This window comes from Mustela nivalis (assembly GCF_964662115.1).
Source record: "Mustela nivalis genome assembly, chromosome: 3".
Classification (NCBI taxonomy): Eukaryota; Metazoa; Chordata; class Mammalia; order Carnivora; family Mustelidae; genus Mustela; species Mustela nivalis.
The window spans coordinates 76,116,842-76,134,059 of record NC_139022.1 but is presented as its reverse complement, the minus strand read 5'-3'; the positions used below and the strand labels follow the sequence as shown (position 1 = coordinate 76,134,059).

Below are 17,218 nucleotides of genomic sequence, written 5' to 3'. Positions count from 1 at the left end.
TCTGTAGACCAAGTCAGATAAAGGGATGGGTAAGACTTATCAGTTGAGGGTAGAGATCTCCCTCTTACCTGGTGAGAGGAACTTACAAATGGAGTCTTTCCCCCACGCTCACTAGGTCTCACACATTAGCTCTGCATGTTACTCCTGGTCAGGAGGGGTGTGTGGTCAAGGGCGGATGCACTAAGACTCTGCATTCCCATCCTGCCCCCTCCTTCCTAGCTAACTTGGTCCCTACCCCCTAGATGCCGCTCCTCCCATATTTCCCAGTTCATGCCTTTGCTTGAGTCTGTTTTTAGTTTTAAGTAGCCATGGACTGCCTGCCTCCTTCAGAGCCCCCTCAGAAACAGCGTTTGGTGAGACACAGGTGATGGCACTGCCCTGCCTCATAGACTTGGACCTGTGGCCCTGGGTCAAGTGACATGTGCTGACAAAAACAACCCTCTCCATGTCCCCAGCTGCACCTGGCACCACAACCTGCCTTTCCGTCCTGGACTTGAAGCTCCTCTGGAAACCTTTCACAAAGGCTCTTCCTTTCACAATGAAGAACTTCTGATTTCATGGTTGTCCTCACAAGAACTCAGCTTTCATTTCTTCATGTGTCATAGGCTCCAACTATCAATATTTTTTTAAAACACTTTTTTTGCAATTTTGAAAAAAAAATTTCTGGGGGAATCTCTCCCAGAGCCCTCTGAAAACCTGAGCTCCTTGGCCCCCTTTCCCCATAAAGACTGAGCCTAGGCTGTCAGATGCATGGACTTCCTGGAAACTTCTTGGAATCACCTCTAATCCTCTGATCTCCAAAGAAGAGGGATCCAGCAATCAATTTCACAGTGCTGTCAGGGAGGCTACAGCCTTGATTAAAGAAAGATGCCTTTGGGAGAGGCAGAGAAGAGCCCGTAGGATCTCCCACGCTATGGCCATTCTTCTTGTAACCCCTCTACCCATTCCAACCCACCTCACCATTCACCAACCCTCTATCCTATCAGAGCAGGAAGGGTGTACTGTGCCAGGTTTCTGAGGTTCTGTTCATGAGCCATGCCCTGCTGCCTGCTACATAGAGCTTACTGAATTTTAGATCTCCTTGGAAATCTTAAACTTGAAAATCACTTGTAGCCAATTGGCATCCATCTTACCTTCTTGGGGTTACAACACCTTAATTTTCTTTATGGAACTATGTTTCCTTCACAGGGTGTGGTTTAGAAAAACTGTCAGTCAGTACCCCCTTATCCGCCTTCCCCAGGGGGTGGGCAGTAAACTGAGTAAAACCACAAAGACTGAATATTAACAAGTGAAATAAGGATGGAGGAGGTGGTCAGAACTCAGGCGCTGGAGAGGCACCCCAACCCCACTGCCTGGTGAGGTCACTTTTTAAATCCTGCCAGTTAGCCCCTGAAGCTGTCCTGGTTCCTGCCATTTTTCAAGCCTGGTTCTCTCGTCTTCCCTTCAGTTCTATAGGCTATAAGCTATCCCCATGATAGATCTTCCTTCCCTTCCCTTCCCCTCTTTTCTTTTTTCTCTTCTTTACTTTCTTTTTTGTTGCTGGTGCTTAAGCAACAGTTTGTTTAAGTTTACTAAAGTTTAAGTAAGTTTTGTTGCTTAAGTTTCCTAAAGTCAGTTTTTGTTGTTTACAACCAAAGCATCTTGACAAAGGATTTACGTGATTCCAACTCTTTTTTTTTTTTAAGATTTTATTTATTTGCTAGAGAGAGAGAGAGAGAGAGAGTGCGAGCACAGGCAGACAGAATGGCATGCAGAGGCAGAGGGAGAAGCAGGCTCCCTGCTGAGCAAGGAGCCCGATGTGGGACTCGATCCCAGGATGCTGGGATCATGACCTGAGCTGAAGGCAGCTGCTCAACCAACTGAGCCACCCAGGCGTCCCTCCAACTCTTTATTTCATGGAGAAAGTGAGGACCAGAGTGAGTCTCGCCTAAAGTCACGCAGCAGAAGGAAACAGAGCCGGACAGAGAGCTCAGGCCCCCTTAGTCCCGCTCCAGGCTCTTCCGACTCCACAGGCTGACCGTGTGTCTTTACCAACTTGGGCCCCATGCGGGATGCAGGAGTTTTGTTCCTCTATAACTGGGGGGTGCTGGCCCCACAGCTCTGGAAACTCATGTTCTCTGCACCTCTGGTGCGAAAAGCTAAGAAGAATATTTAGTGTCTCTGATATGATCCATTGTCTTCTTGCTGTTCTTTGGGCCTTCTGCATCCCTGCTAAGAAAATAGCTCCATGTCAGACTCAGGGAGGAGATGAGAGGGTTATAGTGCAGGGGAAAATGCCGTGTCAGTACCCAGAGACACAGGACCAACTCCTGGACCTCAACCTCTGCCCAAGGGGACGCTGTTGGGGAAGCCCCGCTGCCATGATGGCTGGTAGCTCGGGAAGGGATACTTACGGAGTGATCAGGACATCCCTTCTCCCCTCCCCTCCGCAAGGTCCTCACTTGTCCCCGCCTCTCCACTCCCAAAGCCACTCTTGGAGTCAGGCTCCTGTCCTTTCTCACCTGGACATGTGTCAACAGCCTTCTACCAGGGGAGAGAGCTGTAAGGGTCTGTCAGGTCACACCACCCTTGCCAACCTCTGTAGCTTCCCACGCCTATGGAAGAACTGAAAGTTGAGAATAGCAGCAAGAATGTAATTTTTACTACGATGAGGCCACGCGCGCGCACACACACACACACACACACACTCACTCACACTCAGTCTCCCTCCAGCTGTGCTTCCCAGCCTCCCCTCAGCTGGTCCTTTAGAATTTCTTTTATGTTCACACTTCTCACTTCCAGCACGCCCTGCCCCCGCTCCTCTCCCCAGGCTGATGCCGCAGCTCCCTGCGTGCTCCCCGCAGCAGTTTGCTGCTGCTCCTGTCGTGCATTTCCAGTTTGCTTTGCAGAAGCGTCAGTCAGTCATCGGCATGAACTCGCTCACTGGATTGTCAGTGCCTCCAAGACAGGAACTAAGTATCCCACCCACAGTGCCTCGCACATACCGCTCGGGAAGAATGTGTTGGATTTGTTCATTCAGAAAATATTCCTAGTCATATTCATTGACTATAGAACAGGAAGCATATCAGCCTTGATTGGAACGCCAGCTCTGACCAGCCTCTTGACCCTCAAAATAGATTTTTCTCATTTTCTACCAAAAAAGCTCTGGTTCTCCTCTATCCCCCAACTTCCTTCCACCCTATAGATGTGCACATCACCGTCTCCGCGCCGAATCAAATGATAACATTTTATCACACTTGTTTTCTAGGCCAGAAAGAAGTGAGGCATTACAGACACATTACATCTACTGCGACGTCTTCTTTGTTTCCAATTTTATTGGGAAATAATTGGCATATTTCACTGCACATCACCACTGCAAACCAGCATGCTTCTATTGCGGAATGAGGACCACACTAAGTTTAGGGGGGATCAAATGTCTTCTGAACCCCCTTCTCTTCCATTCCCCCCTTCCCCCCCAAAGGTGACCACTTCTCTGAAGTTGGTATTTATGTGCTTTATGTGGATTTGTCCTGTACATGGTCAGGCCATTGAATTGGAACCTTGAAGAGAGCTGATGATTCAGCAGATAGAGAAAATGTGGGCATCTGTAAGTGTGGAGGGGCAAGAAATTTCTGTACGACCATACGCTGATCCCCAGATTAAAAGGGTATTAAGGGGCGCCTGGGTGGCTCAGTGGGTTAAGCCGCTGCCTTCGGCTCAGGTCATGATCTCAGGGTCCTGGGATCCAGTCCCGCATCGGGCTCTCTGCTCAGCAGGGGGCCTGCTTCCCTTCCTCTCTCTCTGCCTGCCTCTCTGCCTACTTGTGATCTCTCTCTGTCAAATAAATAAATAAAATCTTTAAAAAAAAAAAAAAAGGGTATTAAAAGCACTGGGCCCAGAGCTTTCCTCAGTCTGTGAGGGCTGTGGAGACCATGTCCTCAAGGGCATGGGGAGAGGCCTCCCTTCTCACCTCCACACAACCTTGACAGTAAACCACCACGGGGGTCATCACAGCCTAAGTCTCCACCCACCAGTCCCACGAGCTGGTCTCCTTCCTTACCGTTCACCCACATCTGCGGATTGCGTTTGCAGTTTCAAATTTTATGTAAATAATGTGCTATGTCATTTGTATCATTCTACAAATTGCCTTTTCCTTTTTGTTTTTATTTTTGTTTTTTTGCTCAGCTTTCTGTTTTGAAGGTTTATAACCTTGTTAAATCTCAAGAAAAGTTATGCATATAGCAAAATTTGTATCTTCTTTTTCCTGATGAATAATTACCCAGAATGAAAATTCTGACAATGCTGCGGTAAACATCCCTGTATGTGTGTCTTTGTTACTATGTGTGTTTCTTCTTTTCTCACTTTGTACTTTATGGGAGTGTGAAGAGCTAGCTCCCTGTGGTCACACTTTGTATTGTTTTGTTACTAGTTGGAGTCCACCTACTGAGTCAGGCATCTATAAACTTCCTCTGTAAAGGGCAGGATAGTAAATATTTGAGGCCATTCATCCTTTATTGCAATACTTAACCTTGCCCTAGTGGCACAGAAAGCAGCCGCAGATGGTTCACTCACAAGCTAATGTGCCTGTTCCAATTAAACATTATTTACAAAACTAGGCAGCCAGCCAGGAGGCTGCAGTTTTCTGACCCTTGTTCAGGAGAGGCCCTCTGAAAGATGCAAAGCAGTAGAAAGATAGGCAAGGTCTGAACAGGCGACATACAGAAGATAATGTGCATGTGGCCAATACACAAACAGTTCCATCTCAAGTCCCCAGGAAGTCTCTGATCAAATTCCACCCCAACACAGTCCCGGAAAGCCTTCAGGTCCTTGTCCTAGGACAGCAGGAGGCAGCCATGCAAAGGAATCCAGTGATGAGAGCATCCTAGGACAGCTGTCCCAGAATGAGGGGGTAGGCCCTGTCCTTTATATACAGTCCCAGTATCCAGGACCCTCCTTGGCACCCTCAGAGGCACGTGAAATGTGTCCTTCTTGCCATTCAGCGAACCGCCTCTGGTGAAATCATTGATGAGAGACAGAGAAAATTTCCAGACCATCCTCCCTGAAGGGTAAATTCTTTTCCTTGTGAAAGAAGAATCTGACAATGGGATAACAGCTGAGGCAAAGAGCTTTCCAGAGGCCGTTCTGCTTGGTCAGCTGTAATAGGTTTCCTCTGAACATTGCTGATATCATACATTTTAAGTGACTCAAGCTTAACGAGAGTTTACCATTAGAGAAATGTTCCACGACCCTGAAGTGTGATCAGCAGGGAAACAAATAGGTGCAGAGTTTGCAAGACTCTCCATCTTCCTTGGATTCAGTTTGCAACCTGGGAAAACACTGGGAACAGATGGTTCAAGAGCAGATTTTAACAAGCAGAGCCGCGAGGAGCCGCATCTCTGCCTGTGACACGCTAAACGGAGGAAACAACACCCACCCCCCGCCCGGGGCAGCAGGGAGGACCCCGATATGAGGGTACCAAAGCCAGGGAAGGACCCCGGGGAACAGGGCTTTGGAACGCAGGCCCGTCTCACCAGTTAAGGCCATGGCCACCCTGCATGAACCCATCAGGGCGCTCTGACGCCTTCATCCCGTTAAGTGTCAAATAGCTCTCGGCTGAATGACTTGGCAGATGCTCTGGGCCACAGCCGACTTGGTGGCATAGAAAGGCCTATGTGGCAAACACAGAGCAATATGCCCGCATTCCCCCAAAGATCCCCAAACCATAGTCCATTCCAGAAGTTACTGCTGAAGGGGGGGTCCTCTCATCAGCACCCACCCACTGCCTGCAAACCAAGCAAGGGGACACAGAGCATGACAAGCATTCGTTGGCTGACACCGCGGCAGAGACTTTGGGGAGGGAGGCTCGTGACTGGCCCAGGACTCCAGCTCTCTGGGTTAGGGCACATCCCATAATTAGCTACTCCAGGCAGAATGTCCCCAGTGCAGAACATCTTCAGGATGATATCCACGCAGGGCTCGGAGAAAGGGTAAGAAAAGGGTACATTTCAGTCCCAACAACTCTCTCTCAATAACTGGCTTTCTCAGAAATGGTTTTCTTAAAGCCTGTGTGACCCAAGATGGGCCTCCGAGCACATGAGAATGGAGGAAGAAAGGGTTTGGAGGTACCACTAGTGACTTGGAGTGCACAGGCTCTTGTGCATCTAAATGGTGAGCCCACGTATAGCACTGGCACACCCCAGGGGTCCCCGCACTCCTACACATTCTGCCAGGACCCCTGGGCAGCAGTGGCCCCTGCTGCATCTGCTGGGAATAAACATGCCCACACACCTGCCTGGACCCTGCCTCGTCCCCAGCGGCGCCTGTTCCTCTCAGGAGGGGTGACTGGCCCATTCTCTGACTCTGTGTCTCCCTTTGCTACTTGTACTAAAGCACTTCCCCTTGCACCCCCATGTCTCACCGAGCCCTTCATAAAATCAACACTTTCAGCTTCTGTCTGGAGCCTTTTTCTCAGTAAAAGCTCAGCTGCCCCCGACACCACTGGGCCAAGGCATCACGCCATCCTTTCCATCCCTTCTCTCCTCTCATCCTCCATGGGCTCCCCAGTCTACCCCGGGGCCAAGAACAGAAGCCCTCTGGGCAAACCACCTCACATGAGATGACACCCCCCCCATGGCTGACTTCAAGCTCAAAGATACACCCAGGTGTGCTAGAACATCAACTTGAGTTCAAAGCTGAAGACCCTCTTCACTTCAGGAAATGAAACATAGCAAAAGCTCACTGGGGGCTCAGTCAGTTGAGGGTCTGACTCTTGATTTTTAGTTCAGATCATGATATCAGGGGTATGAGTTGAGCCCCGAGTTGGGCTCCACGATCAGCATGGAGCCTGCTTGAGATTCTCCCTCTCCCTCTGCCCCACTTCCCTGCACACGCTTTCTCTCAAGTAAAATACATAAATCAAATTAAATACATACATAAATAAAAAATAAATACATACATAAATAAAAATAAATACATACATAAATAAATGCATAAATACATAAGTAAATAAAAATACATAAATAAAAAAATAAGGGGGCACCTGGGTGGCTCAGTGGCTTAAGCCACTGCCTTCGGCTCAGGTCATGATCTCAGGGTCCTGGGATCGAGTCCCGCATCGGGCTCCCTGCTCAGCAGGGAACCTGCTTCCTCCTCTCTCTCTCTGCCTGCCTCTCTGTCTACTGTGATCTTTCTCCGTCAAATAAATAAATTAAATCTTAAAAAAATAAAATAAAATAAATACATAAATACATAAATCAAATTAAAAAGCAACTTACTGGACTAAAGGGAAAATTTGTTTGAACAATGAAAAAGCCTACATTTCATAATTCTAAAGAAATCTCTTCACTCGTCTATTCACCAGCAAACATTGACTGCATTTACTGGCCCGAGGCCAGATACTTGACAATCATGCCTTCATGCACCGCACCCTAGCCAGTAGCAGACATTGCTAGTCAATTAAGTACTTTGCCACAGAATCTCAATGAAGCAGTATCTTTCTCAAAACTGCACTCCAGGAAATCATTACCAATCAATAGGAATTGGCCTGTGACATAAAACCAATTTGCTGTTTCTAATTAAGTGCACATTGGTAACATTAGGTCCTGCAGATACCAAGGTGAATTAAAAATTAGATGCTTGGGAGCACCTGAGTGGCTCAATTGGTCAGGTGTCTGCTTTCAGATCAGGTCATGATCCCAGGATCCTAGGATAGAGCTCCGCATCGGGCTCCCTGCTCCGCAGGGAGGCTGCTTGCCTCCATCCCCAGCTTGTGCTCTCACTCTCATTGTCTCAAATAAATTTTAAAATCTTAAAAAAAAAAAAAAAGAAATAAGATGCTTGCCTTTGAGCAGCAGCTGGGCACCAGACACATGACATCTGACTATCAATAGGGACTTTGAGGGAGGAGGGCTGTGGTATTTGGTGGAGGCTGAACCGAGGAGATGAAGTTCACATAACACACAGGAAAACATCACAGTGGGAAGGAGGAAGTAGGGCAGCACCAGCAGACGGAGCAGCACCATCAAAGACAAGTGGACATAAATGTCCACAGTGTGTTGGGGAATGTCTCAGGGGACGGATTATAGCACACGGAACCGGAGGAGGGAAAAGTAGGTTGAAGCCAAACTTTGAAGGGCCTAAGGAGACTGAATGTCAGAGGACAACGAGGAGACAAGTAGAAATTTCTTAAAAGGGTAGTGCTAAGATCAGAACTGAGTTTTAGAAAATTAGTTCTGCTTCCAGAACAGTCAGTAGTGGTGGAGATGTGTGGCTGGAACCAGGAGGCCCAGTCCAGAAATTAAGTTGAGGGACACCTGGGTGGCTCAGTCGGTTAGGCTGCTGCCTTCGGCTCAGGTCATGATCCCAGGGTCCTGGGATCGAGTTCCGCATCCGGCTCCTTGCTCAGCAGGGAGCTTGCTTCTCTCTCTGCCTGCCACTCTGCCTGCTTGCACGTTTACTCGCTCTCTCTCTGACAAATAAATAAATAAATTCTTTTTTAAAAATTATAAAAAGAAAAGAAAAGAAATTAAGTTGACAGGCCAGTGACTTTCAGTTAGTATTTATTCATTAAATCAATGAATGAATGAAGGAGGCATGGGGTGAAGGGATTCAGCCCGTCCCCTCTTTTGTTTGTAAATTGGACTTCCATACAGATTTTGCTTAAGGATATTTTTCTCTGAATTAAGGCAGCATCCATGAGAGAAGAGGAATAAAAGGCAGTTGAAGAGAGATTTCCATGAGCATAGGAAGGAGTTGGTGACCAGCACGATATGAATACGGTTTTTGGTTTTGTTTGGATTTGCTTTCAAGAACAGAATAACACAAACAACAGAATGCCAAACAAGGTCTAGCCAAATCTGCCTCCAAAATATTTGTGTTTTTAATGAAAATTAATATTTTAACACTATTTTAAAGATCCTATTCCTAGGTAGATCAAAGGTTTCCCTGTGTATTTGTTTGATTGGCGTAGTCACCTCCCCTTTCTACCCCCTGCATGAGCTAGTAGGTCCTAACTGGACTGAAATATCATGCATTTCTAATTCATCCTAAATAATAATGAGGTATTCTTGGCTCATCCAGAATTTTTCTGATAAACCATTAAAGAAAGATTCCTTTGGAATATTTAATGCATGAGTGAGCCATGTGTTCCTAAGCACCAATGGTAAAACAAAAACAAAAATAAAACAAACAAACAAAAAACCTAGGGACCCTTAATTCCCATCTGGTCTTTTTTTTTTTTTTTTAAAGATTTTATTTATTTATTTGACAGACAGAGATCACAAGCAGGCAGAGAGGCAGGCAGAGAGAGAGGAGGAAGCAGGCTCCCTGCTGAGCAGAGAGCCTGATGCGGGGCTCGATCCCAGGACCCTGGGACCATGCCCTGAGCCGAAGGCAGAGGCTTTAACCCACTGAGCCACCCAGGCGCCCCCATCTGGTCTTATACTTCCCCTTTGGGTCACCTCTTGCAAAGCCCTAAGCTATGAACACTACAGCAAAAAGCCTTCTACCCACCAGAGAAATGGGAAGGTGTTGAGCAGCAGTTCTCAGAATTGGAGTTCCCAAAACTGTAGAATGCAGCCCTGGGCACTGTCAACAGAGGAATGCCAATATGTTACTTTTCAACAACAACAAAAAAGAATATTAAGAAAACATGTACCATTGACTACAATCACTTCCAAAATGACAATTTAGCCCCAAAAGGCAAGAAAATTCATCTTAGGCATAAAGGGCGGTTCTTTACATTGAATACACTTTGCTTTGTGGGAGACTTCCCACCCTGCGTGTACATGTTGTATTTCACCTTAGACCAGTGAGACCTTTGCCAGAGACCAGCAACTTCCAAGGGCCAGGTGTGAGAGTGAGCACTTAGCAACTTCTCAAGAGTTTAGGGAAGAGTTCCTGCCTCTTCCCCTGACCCCGACACCCTGGAGTCCCAGGCAACTGCACAGGAAACCACCACCATGGGAAAAAGAGGAAGATGTGTTGGAGCCTCCTGAGCTAGAGCTTGGAATTTTTTTTTTTTTCTTTCTATGAATGAAACAGACTTATAAATGGTGTCTTGTAACAGTTGGAAGGTCAGTAATTGTCAGGTACTTCAGGTAAAGTTATGTATTTTATTTTTTAAAAATTTTTAAAAAGATTTTATTTATTAGAGAGAGATCACAAACAGGCAGAGAGAGAGGGGGAAGCAGGCTCCCTGCTGAGCAGAGAGCCTGATGCAGGGTTTGATCCCCAGACCCAGAGATCATGACCTGAGCCGAAGGCAGAGGCTTAACCCACTGAGCCACCCAGGAGCCCCAAAGTTATGTATTAAATAAGCTTGTCTAGATGGACCTGGAAATTGAGCCAGTTGTTCCATGTTTCTACCTGGAAGTATATACGGTTTTCAAACTAAGGACTTGGAAGTGAACCTGAAGCACAGTCTGATCAAAGCTAGAAGCAGCCTATACTCTGGTTGGCTTCCTGGTCCCTTTGGATTCTACGTGCAGTGTCATTCTTGTCCCTGGCCCCAGATGCGAGTCTTGATTGGTGTTTCGATGGCATCTCTTCGTTAACGTGCTTAGAGGACTTTCTGGAAATGTGTGCTCTTGGCACCTCTGGGGCATCTGCCTGGATGGAGGCGAGGACTCCAGCTAGGAGCAAGGAGCCTGGGTTCTTACATTAGCTTAAAGCCTTTGGGCAAGGATGAAGGATGGCGCTGTGTACCTCTTAGTTCCTTCCATCGCCAACATTCTATGATTTATGATTTTATGGCAAGTAGATCACAGATGGTGACAGAATCTTTCCATAGCTCCCTTTTCTGGTCCAAATGCAGTGAGAACAGTCCAACTGCTTTATTAGGACGTCTTTTATTTTTATGGCTTTTCCACCAAATACATTGCTTTCTTTCATTGGCCTGGGTTTTGGGGACATAGACTTGGCTATCGTGTCCACAAATGCTCTTGACAACACGCAACAGAGGATGTGGGGGCCAGGAGCTTTGGAAGTTCTGTAACTGACAGTTCCTGCTGGGGTTTTGATTTGATGAACCTGCTTCATCTCAATAAGTTGCTGAGGCTTCTCTTTCCTCAGAATCATTATTTGTGCCTTTGTTCCAAAACAGGCCAAAGAATGTTCCCTAGACATTGGCCACTTCCCTGTTTTGAAGGTGAACGATTGCTGGGTGTCCCCCAGAAAAGGAGAGCTTTTCTCTTAGATGTTTCTGTGCTTCCAGGCCTGCAAAGGGATGTGCCTTTGACTTGGCAAAGAAAGTCATCGTTTGAAAAGCTATTTCTAACCCAGCACAGCTGTTCACGGCTTGGGTTCAGCAAATGGCATCGCTTTTTGCAGACTCAGTCCCGATACCCTCAGAGAAATGATGACAACCCAAGTGCATGACTTTGATGAGTGAGCAAAGAGTGACCACGTGTCCAGGGTCTCACAGAAGTCACCCATTGGACATTTGATTATGTCCGCTCTTCTCTTCACTGGCCTAGTGCAGGCTCTGAACTGCAAAAACCCAAAGAGAGTCTAAAACCTTCTGGTTCCTGCCCTGGTTTTTCCGCGAGTGAAATGAAGGGACTGGATGATAATAGCACTAGGAATCATAACGATAACACGAACAGCCACAGCAGCAACTCCCATGGATTGGGTCCTCATTGCCTGGCAGCCGATACACTGCGTACTTTCAAAAACCGTTCCGCCCAGTTACAGACGAGGGGGAAAGAGATGTAGTTTGCAAAGAACTCGGTAGCTCAGAAACAGCCTGGAATTTAAGCCCAGATCCATCTAGGAGGAAGGTTTGTTTTATTCTACCGTGGCACATGCATTAAAACGGTGACCTAGAGACACGGGCATGGATATCTGTAACTGCTTGGGCTCCTTTTAGCTTGCAGACCCTTGTTAAGGGTCTTTAACATCTTGTCCTGTGTTCTACTAAAACAGCAGCCACCTCCCCAGTCGGTTCCCGCGTGCATAATGACAGAACCACCTCCTCGAGCCTTTCCTGTGTCCTGGGAGCCACTGCTGGCTCCTGTCTTGTTCCTCTCTGCGGGCCTCTTCATCGACAGTGTGATGCCAACTTCCCATGACCTGAAAAGCTCCAGCCAAAGTCTCATAGACTTTGGGCCATCTACCCTCTTTTCTCCAGGCAGTTCTGGGGCCCTTGCTTGGTGTCTTTGTGGTCCCCGGGGCCTCTCTCTAGCAGAGGGGGGAGGACTCCACCTTCTGTGTCCTGTTCTTCTTCAATCTGCGTATTTATGGAAGGGGCAGGAAGATGCAGACCCCAAACAGCCTCACCCGGGCCCATGCTGGGGTTACAGTTCCATTTCCGCACACCTTCTTCCCACCTAGGGCCTCGAAGTACCCAGGGGCTGCATCAGAATGGTTCACCTAGTGGGTGTTGTGCTCAGCTCATCGGGCCAGAGCTCCTTCTTCGGTTAAAGGAAGATTTTTCTCCCAGGGCCCCGGTCCTTCCCTACAATTGGTGTGGTGTGCAGTCTGTGTGTGAAGCCATAGGCTTGTAGGACCCTGAAAATCAGTAAACGTGGCTGGAGGGAGTAAGAAGTATTTCCTAACAAACGCGGGGTGTCCGAATCGCATTAGAGCAAGGCAGGAGAGCTGTGTGTTCGGGCTGGATAAGATTTTGAGCTATCTATCATGATTTTATTCATTTGTCCTCCCTTCTTTGCACTCAGGCAGATAATAGCTGACTCGGTTCCTGCCTCACGGAGGCACTGTGTAAGTTCTGGAAACACGGGCCTGCACAGCCATGGGGGTGGGGGTTGTGGGGTGGGATCCCAGGAGGGACTGCGGTGTGCGCATTTTTTTTCTTTGTTGCATTTTCTGTTGGCTGGAGAAATGAGACCCTGGCATTGGGAAATAAGTTACTATAGAAAGAGAAGGCCGCTATTCCTAAACCTTGAGCTTACGGACTGGGACTCTTGCCAACTCGCCCATCGCTGCCCCTTTCTGTTCCTCCAGCAGGGGACAGGCTGGGCTGGTCCTCTGACCAGGCATCTGGCAAGACTCAGACCTTTTGTCCTGAACCCCAGAATAGGTAGCCTTGACCACGACTGACTTCATACGGAGCTTTCTTTTCCATTCCAATAATCACCCAGGGAAACAGCTTTAAGTGGAAAGCATTCAGTAAACGGTGCTGAGTTTTTCCAGGACCTGAAACTTGAGAGGGACGTGACCAAATTGTCTGCAGAGAAGTTGAGCGCTTGTAAGGTCAAAAAACAAGAGTCCTTCAAGAAAAGTTCTAATTATATAGGGCAGAGCACTGTATTTCCTGCTTTGTAATTGTGATGCATGGTATGCTTTGGTTTTTAAACAACACCTAATCTTTAAAATGACTCTGCTGAGAAGCCCAGCATTTTTTCCCCAGAATATGTCCACTGTGTATATTAAATTGACTAAACATTCAGAAGAAGGAGTACAAATCAGACCCGGGAGAATGTATTGCTTGAATGTAAGTAGGAGGGAGGGAGATGTTACCGATACTGAAAATACACTAAAATTCTGATGAAAATACCAGATCCAGCCCCATGCCAGTCTCTTAGGAACACTCCAACTGTTGAAAATAAAATGGAAAAAAGCGATTACTTGCTGGCATCAGCATCTAATTGTTTAATGAACATTACATGGCCCGGATCCTATTACTAATGTTCATCTTCTTCCACGTACGTCCACGGATGAAGGAAAGTTCTTTTTTGGTTGCAAAGTGGCCTTCAGAAGTTGGACACTCTGAGAGATGACAAACAGGCAACATCTTTTTCTTCTTGCTCACAAGTAAATTTCTGGCAGTTTTTGACAGGTCATAAACACACATGAAATGCTAAACTTAGTGAGTTGTTAGATGCTTTTCTTAAAGTTGAAAAACATTTTTAAAATAAATTTTCCTTATGTCTCCTTTTTTCCACATTCTCAACTCTGACATTCAAGTGCACTTCACGAACTGATGTGTAATAACATTTGAAAACCAAATTCAGAAAACCCTCATGAATCCAGACTCCACTCTTGGAGAATTTCTAAGGTTTTAGGCTAGGGGACTAGAAGGAAGTTTATCTTAGCATTCTTAAGGACAGACAGATGAATACTTTAAGTAAGATAATTAAGAACAATGTTTATTTAATTAAGAGAAATTGTCCTGTGTCTTAGATATCCCAGGCAGTGAGTTACTTTGAAGCTGTCCTTGCCTGGGTCTTTTTGTTAGAGCAGTGAAAGTCGTTATAGCCTTCTGAAAGGGGGCTTATCCATTCATGTCCCTGACATCTCTCTTTTCTTGAGTATAAATGGCTGTCAGGACACAACTTATCAAATCCTTTTTGTTGGCTCCTTTTCCTCACCTGCTACTTAAAACGTGGACTTATGGGGGCCTGGGTGGCTCAGTGGGTTAAGCCTCTGCCTTCGACTCAGGTCATGATCTCAGGGTCCTGGAATCGAGCCCCACATCGGGCTCTCTGCTCAGCAGGGAGCCTGCTTCCCACCCCCCCATCTGCCTGCCTCTCTGCCTGCTTGTGATCTCTGTCTGTCAAGTGAATAAATAAAATCTTAAAAAAAAAAAAAAAAGTGGAGTTACTTAGGATTCCATCCATGGACCTCTCTGTTCTCACTCTCTGTAAACTGACTGGGTAATAACCCCCAAAGCTTTCCTTGATTCAGTGGAGCTAATGCTTACATTTGTGTCTTCAGCCCTGACTTCTTCTGTGGGCTTCCTCATGTGCCCCCTGCCTGGCGGGTGACCTCGCAATCTACTGCTAGCTAAGCCATAAACCTGCACATGTCCTTCCTTCCTCTCTCCCTCATCCATCCTGATTCTATATATGACTTTCCCCATCCACTCTGTCTCTTCCCACAGTTGCCAACTTATTCCTGCTGTCACCATTTCTTGTTTGGATTTCTAGAACCATCTATTAACTGGGACTTCTGCTTCCTGTCTGTTCCCCCGACTGAGGCCACTGGGTCCCTTCTAGAGTACAGATCTGAACGTGTCATCCTCTGCTAAAATCCCTTGATCCAAACTCTGTAGACTGACAAGGGCCTTCATGATAGAGACCACATTCACCTCTCAGCGTAATCTTCCCTCCCCATGCACGCAGATGGAAGGTACTACGTTTGCATTTTCTGTTCCCTGTGCTTAGAGTACCCTTGTCCCTCACCCCTACCATCTCCTCAATTTCTTAAGCTCTCTTTTGGCCAGGACATCACTTCTGCTAGGAAGCATTCTCTGCCTTCCCAGGACTGCATGAGGTACCTGTCCCATGTGCTATGTATTCCCTGGTAATTTCCATGTCACAGCACTTAACACGCTGAACTGTGACAGCAGATTGACTTATCAATTTTCTCCAATGAACCATCAATGTCTTTAAGGAGAGATGTGTCCTGTTCACTCTATCCCTAAAGATCAGTTCATTCCAGATACTCTATGAGTATTTGAAGGATGAATGAATATAGCCCTCCCTTAAAGATCTGTTTCTTAGTTTCCTGATTCTAAATTCTGAACAGGGAGAATCTCGGGCCAGTTTCTATCCCTGATCCAATGAGCTGAGTTAGGGGTATGACAGTAGGGATGGACTCTCTTAGAACGGAGTGGGCAGGGGGGAGCAATGGGTAGCATGCTTACTAGAGGGATACAGTGTCCTTCACTGAAACAATAAAACTGCATTTCATTTTAAAAAATCATACATTTTTCACTTATTCATAAGGGCTCCTCCTATTAGCCCATTATAAAGAAGTGAAACTATACTTTCATTATAACACATAAAATAAAATAATGTAATCACTTCTTACTATTAGTCACTCACTCACCCATCCATCCATCCATCTATCCACCTCTCCATCCATTCACAAATATTACTAACTATTAAGGGCTAAGCTCTGGGCTAGGTACTCAGTAGACAGTGGAAAATAAAATGGATCCTTGTTTTCAGGGTGCTTACTTTAAAACACCATAGACACCAATGTCTAATTGTCAATTATGAAATGTACCATAATACAAAAGAATAGAGTGATCTGAGAAGGAGTTATGCGGGGGGAGGGTGATTCTAGCATGGTGGTCAAGGAAGGCTTCTCCAAAAAAGATGAAAACATTTAACTTAAGATTTGGCTTTTGGGGGAAGAATGATGGGCTGGCCAGCTGAGGAGGAGTAGACAAGAGGACAAAAGTAGCACTGGAGAATCTCCAAGGAATTATTATGACAGTCTTGGCCAAAGGCTAGGGCACCCGTGATGGAAAAAGGCAGATGGATTCAGGGTATTTTTGGAAGTAGAATAAATCATACTTCCGATAAGCTGAATGTAGGGGTGAATCAGAGGAAGGTACCAAGAAAAATAGTTGGTATAGAGGTTAAGCACATGGCCCCTGAAGGCAGATGTCTGAGTTTAAATCCCTATTTCACCATTACACCACTGCGTGATCTTGGGCAAATTATTTCACCTTTCTGTGCATTTGTTTCCTCATCTATAAAGTGGATGACAGTAACAGCAGTACCTAACAGATTTGTTAAAAGGATTTAATAGGTTACTAAATGGAAATATTTCAGACAATACCTGGCATATTCATAGGTTTTCTTGCTGAGGAAAATAGGTAAATTTCCAGATATCTGATTTCAGCAATGGAGTAATTTAGGTGACACTGAAGTGGGGAAAACTAGCAGAGGAAGCAGTCTTGGCAGAGCAAGGATCAGAGTTCAGCTTTAGATAAAATTTTGAGATTGCTACAGACCCTTTTTGGCATCTCTGGATAGAAATCTCATCTCAGGAGAGATGCTTGGGCTGGAGACGTCAGTCTGTGAAACTTCAAAATATAGGCAGTATTTATAGACTACAGAATGGAAAAGACAAGGAAATGTGTGTAAAGTAGGTGTGCAAGGTAAGTGAGTAAAGTGTAAAAAACGGGGCCAGGGATTGAGCCATGAGAGTTCACAAAGCTGAGGAGAAAAAAAAAAAAAAAAACCCAACAAATGATTTATGCTCAGTGCTATTATTCATGTGCGTTAGACTAGGGGAAATAGAAACATCTAGTATGATTTGAACATAATGAATACTGAAACAAAGGACTTTCCTCCCATTTCTATTTTAGTGGAGCCTGAAGATCTAATTCTGTTTAGTCTTGTTCCGTTGATTTTGTGCCTTCTTCCATTACTCACTGGAGCCTCCTCATCCAAAGACTTAAACGAAAGCATGGGATAAATCTGGAGATTTCTCTGGTTTTGGTTGCTGGATCTTAAATGGTGAGGACATGAACCAGATGGTGAAC

General features: G+C 46.0%; 1 protein-coding gene across 1 annotated transcript in view; it reads right to left on the bottom strand.

Annotated features, from left to right (window-relative positions):
• Window positions 1-1,753: 1,753 nt before the first annotated feature.
• The window catches only part of MTX3 (metaxin 3), a 37,326-nt gene continuing 21,861 nt past the window's right edge, over window positions 1,754-17,218 (bottom strand). Inside the window, exons 8-9 of the mRNA XM_082724402.1 lie at window positions 2,502-2,594; window positions 1,754-2,208 (exon numbers count right to left, since the gene is read on the bottom strand). Of these exons, the coding sequence (XP_082580528.1) occupies window positions 2,524-2,594 (71 nt within the window). The 3' untranslated portion in view covers window positions 1,754-2,208; window positions 2,502-2,523. The remainder of the gene's footprint in view (window positions 2,209-2,501; window positions 2,595-17,218) is intronic.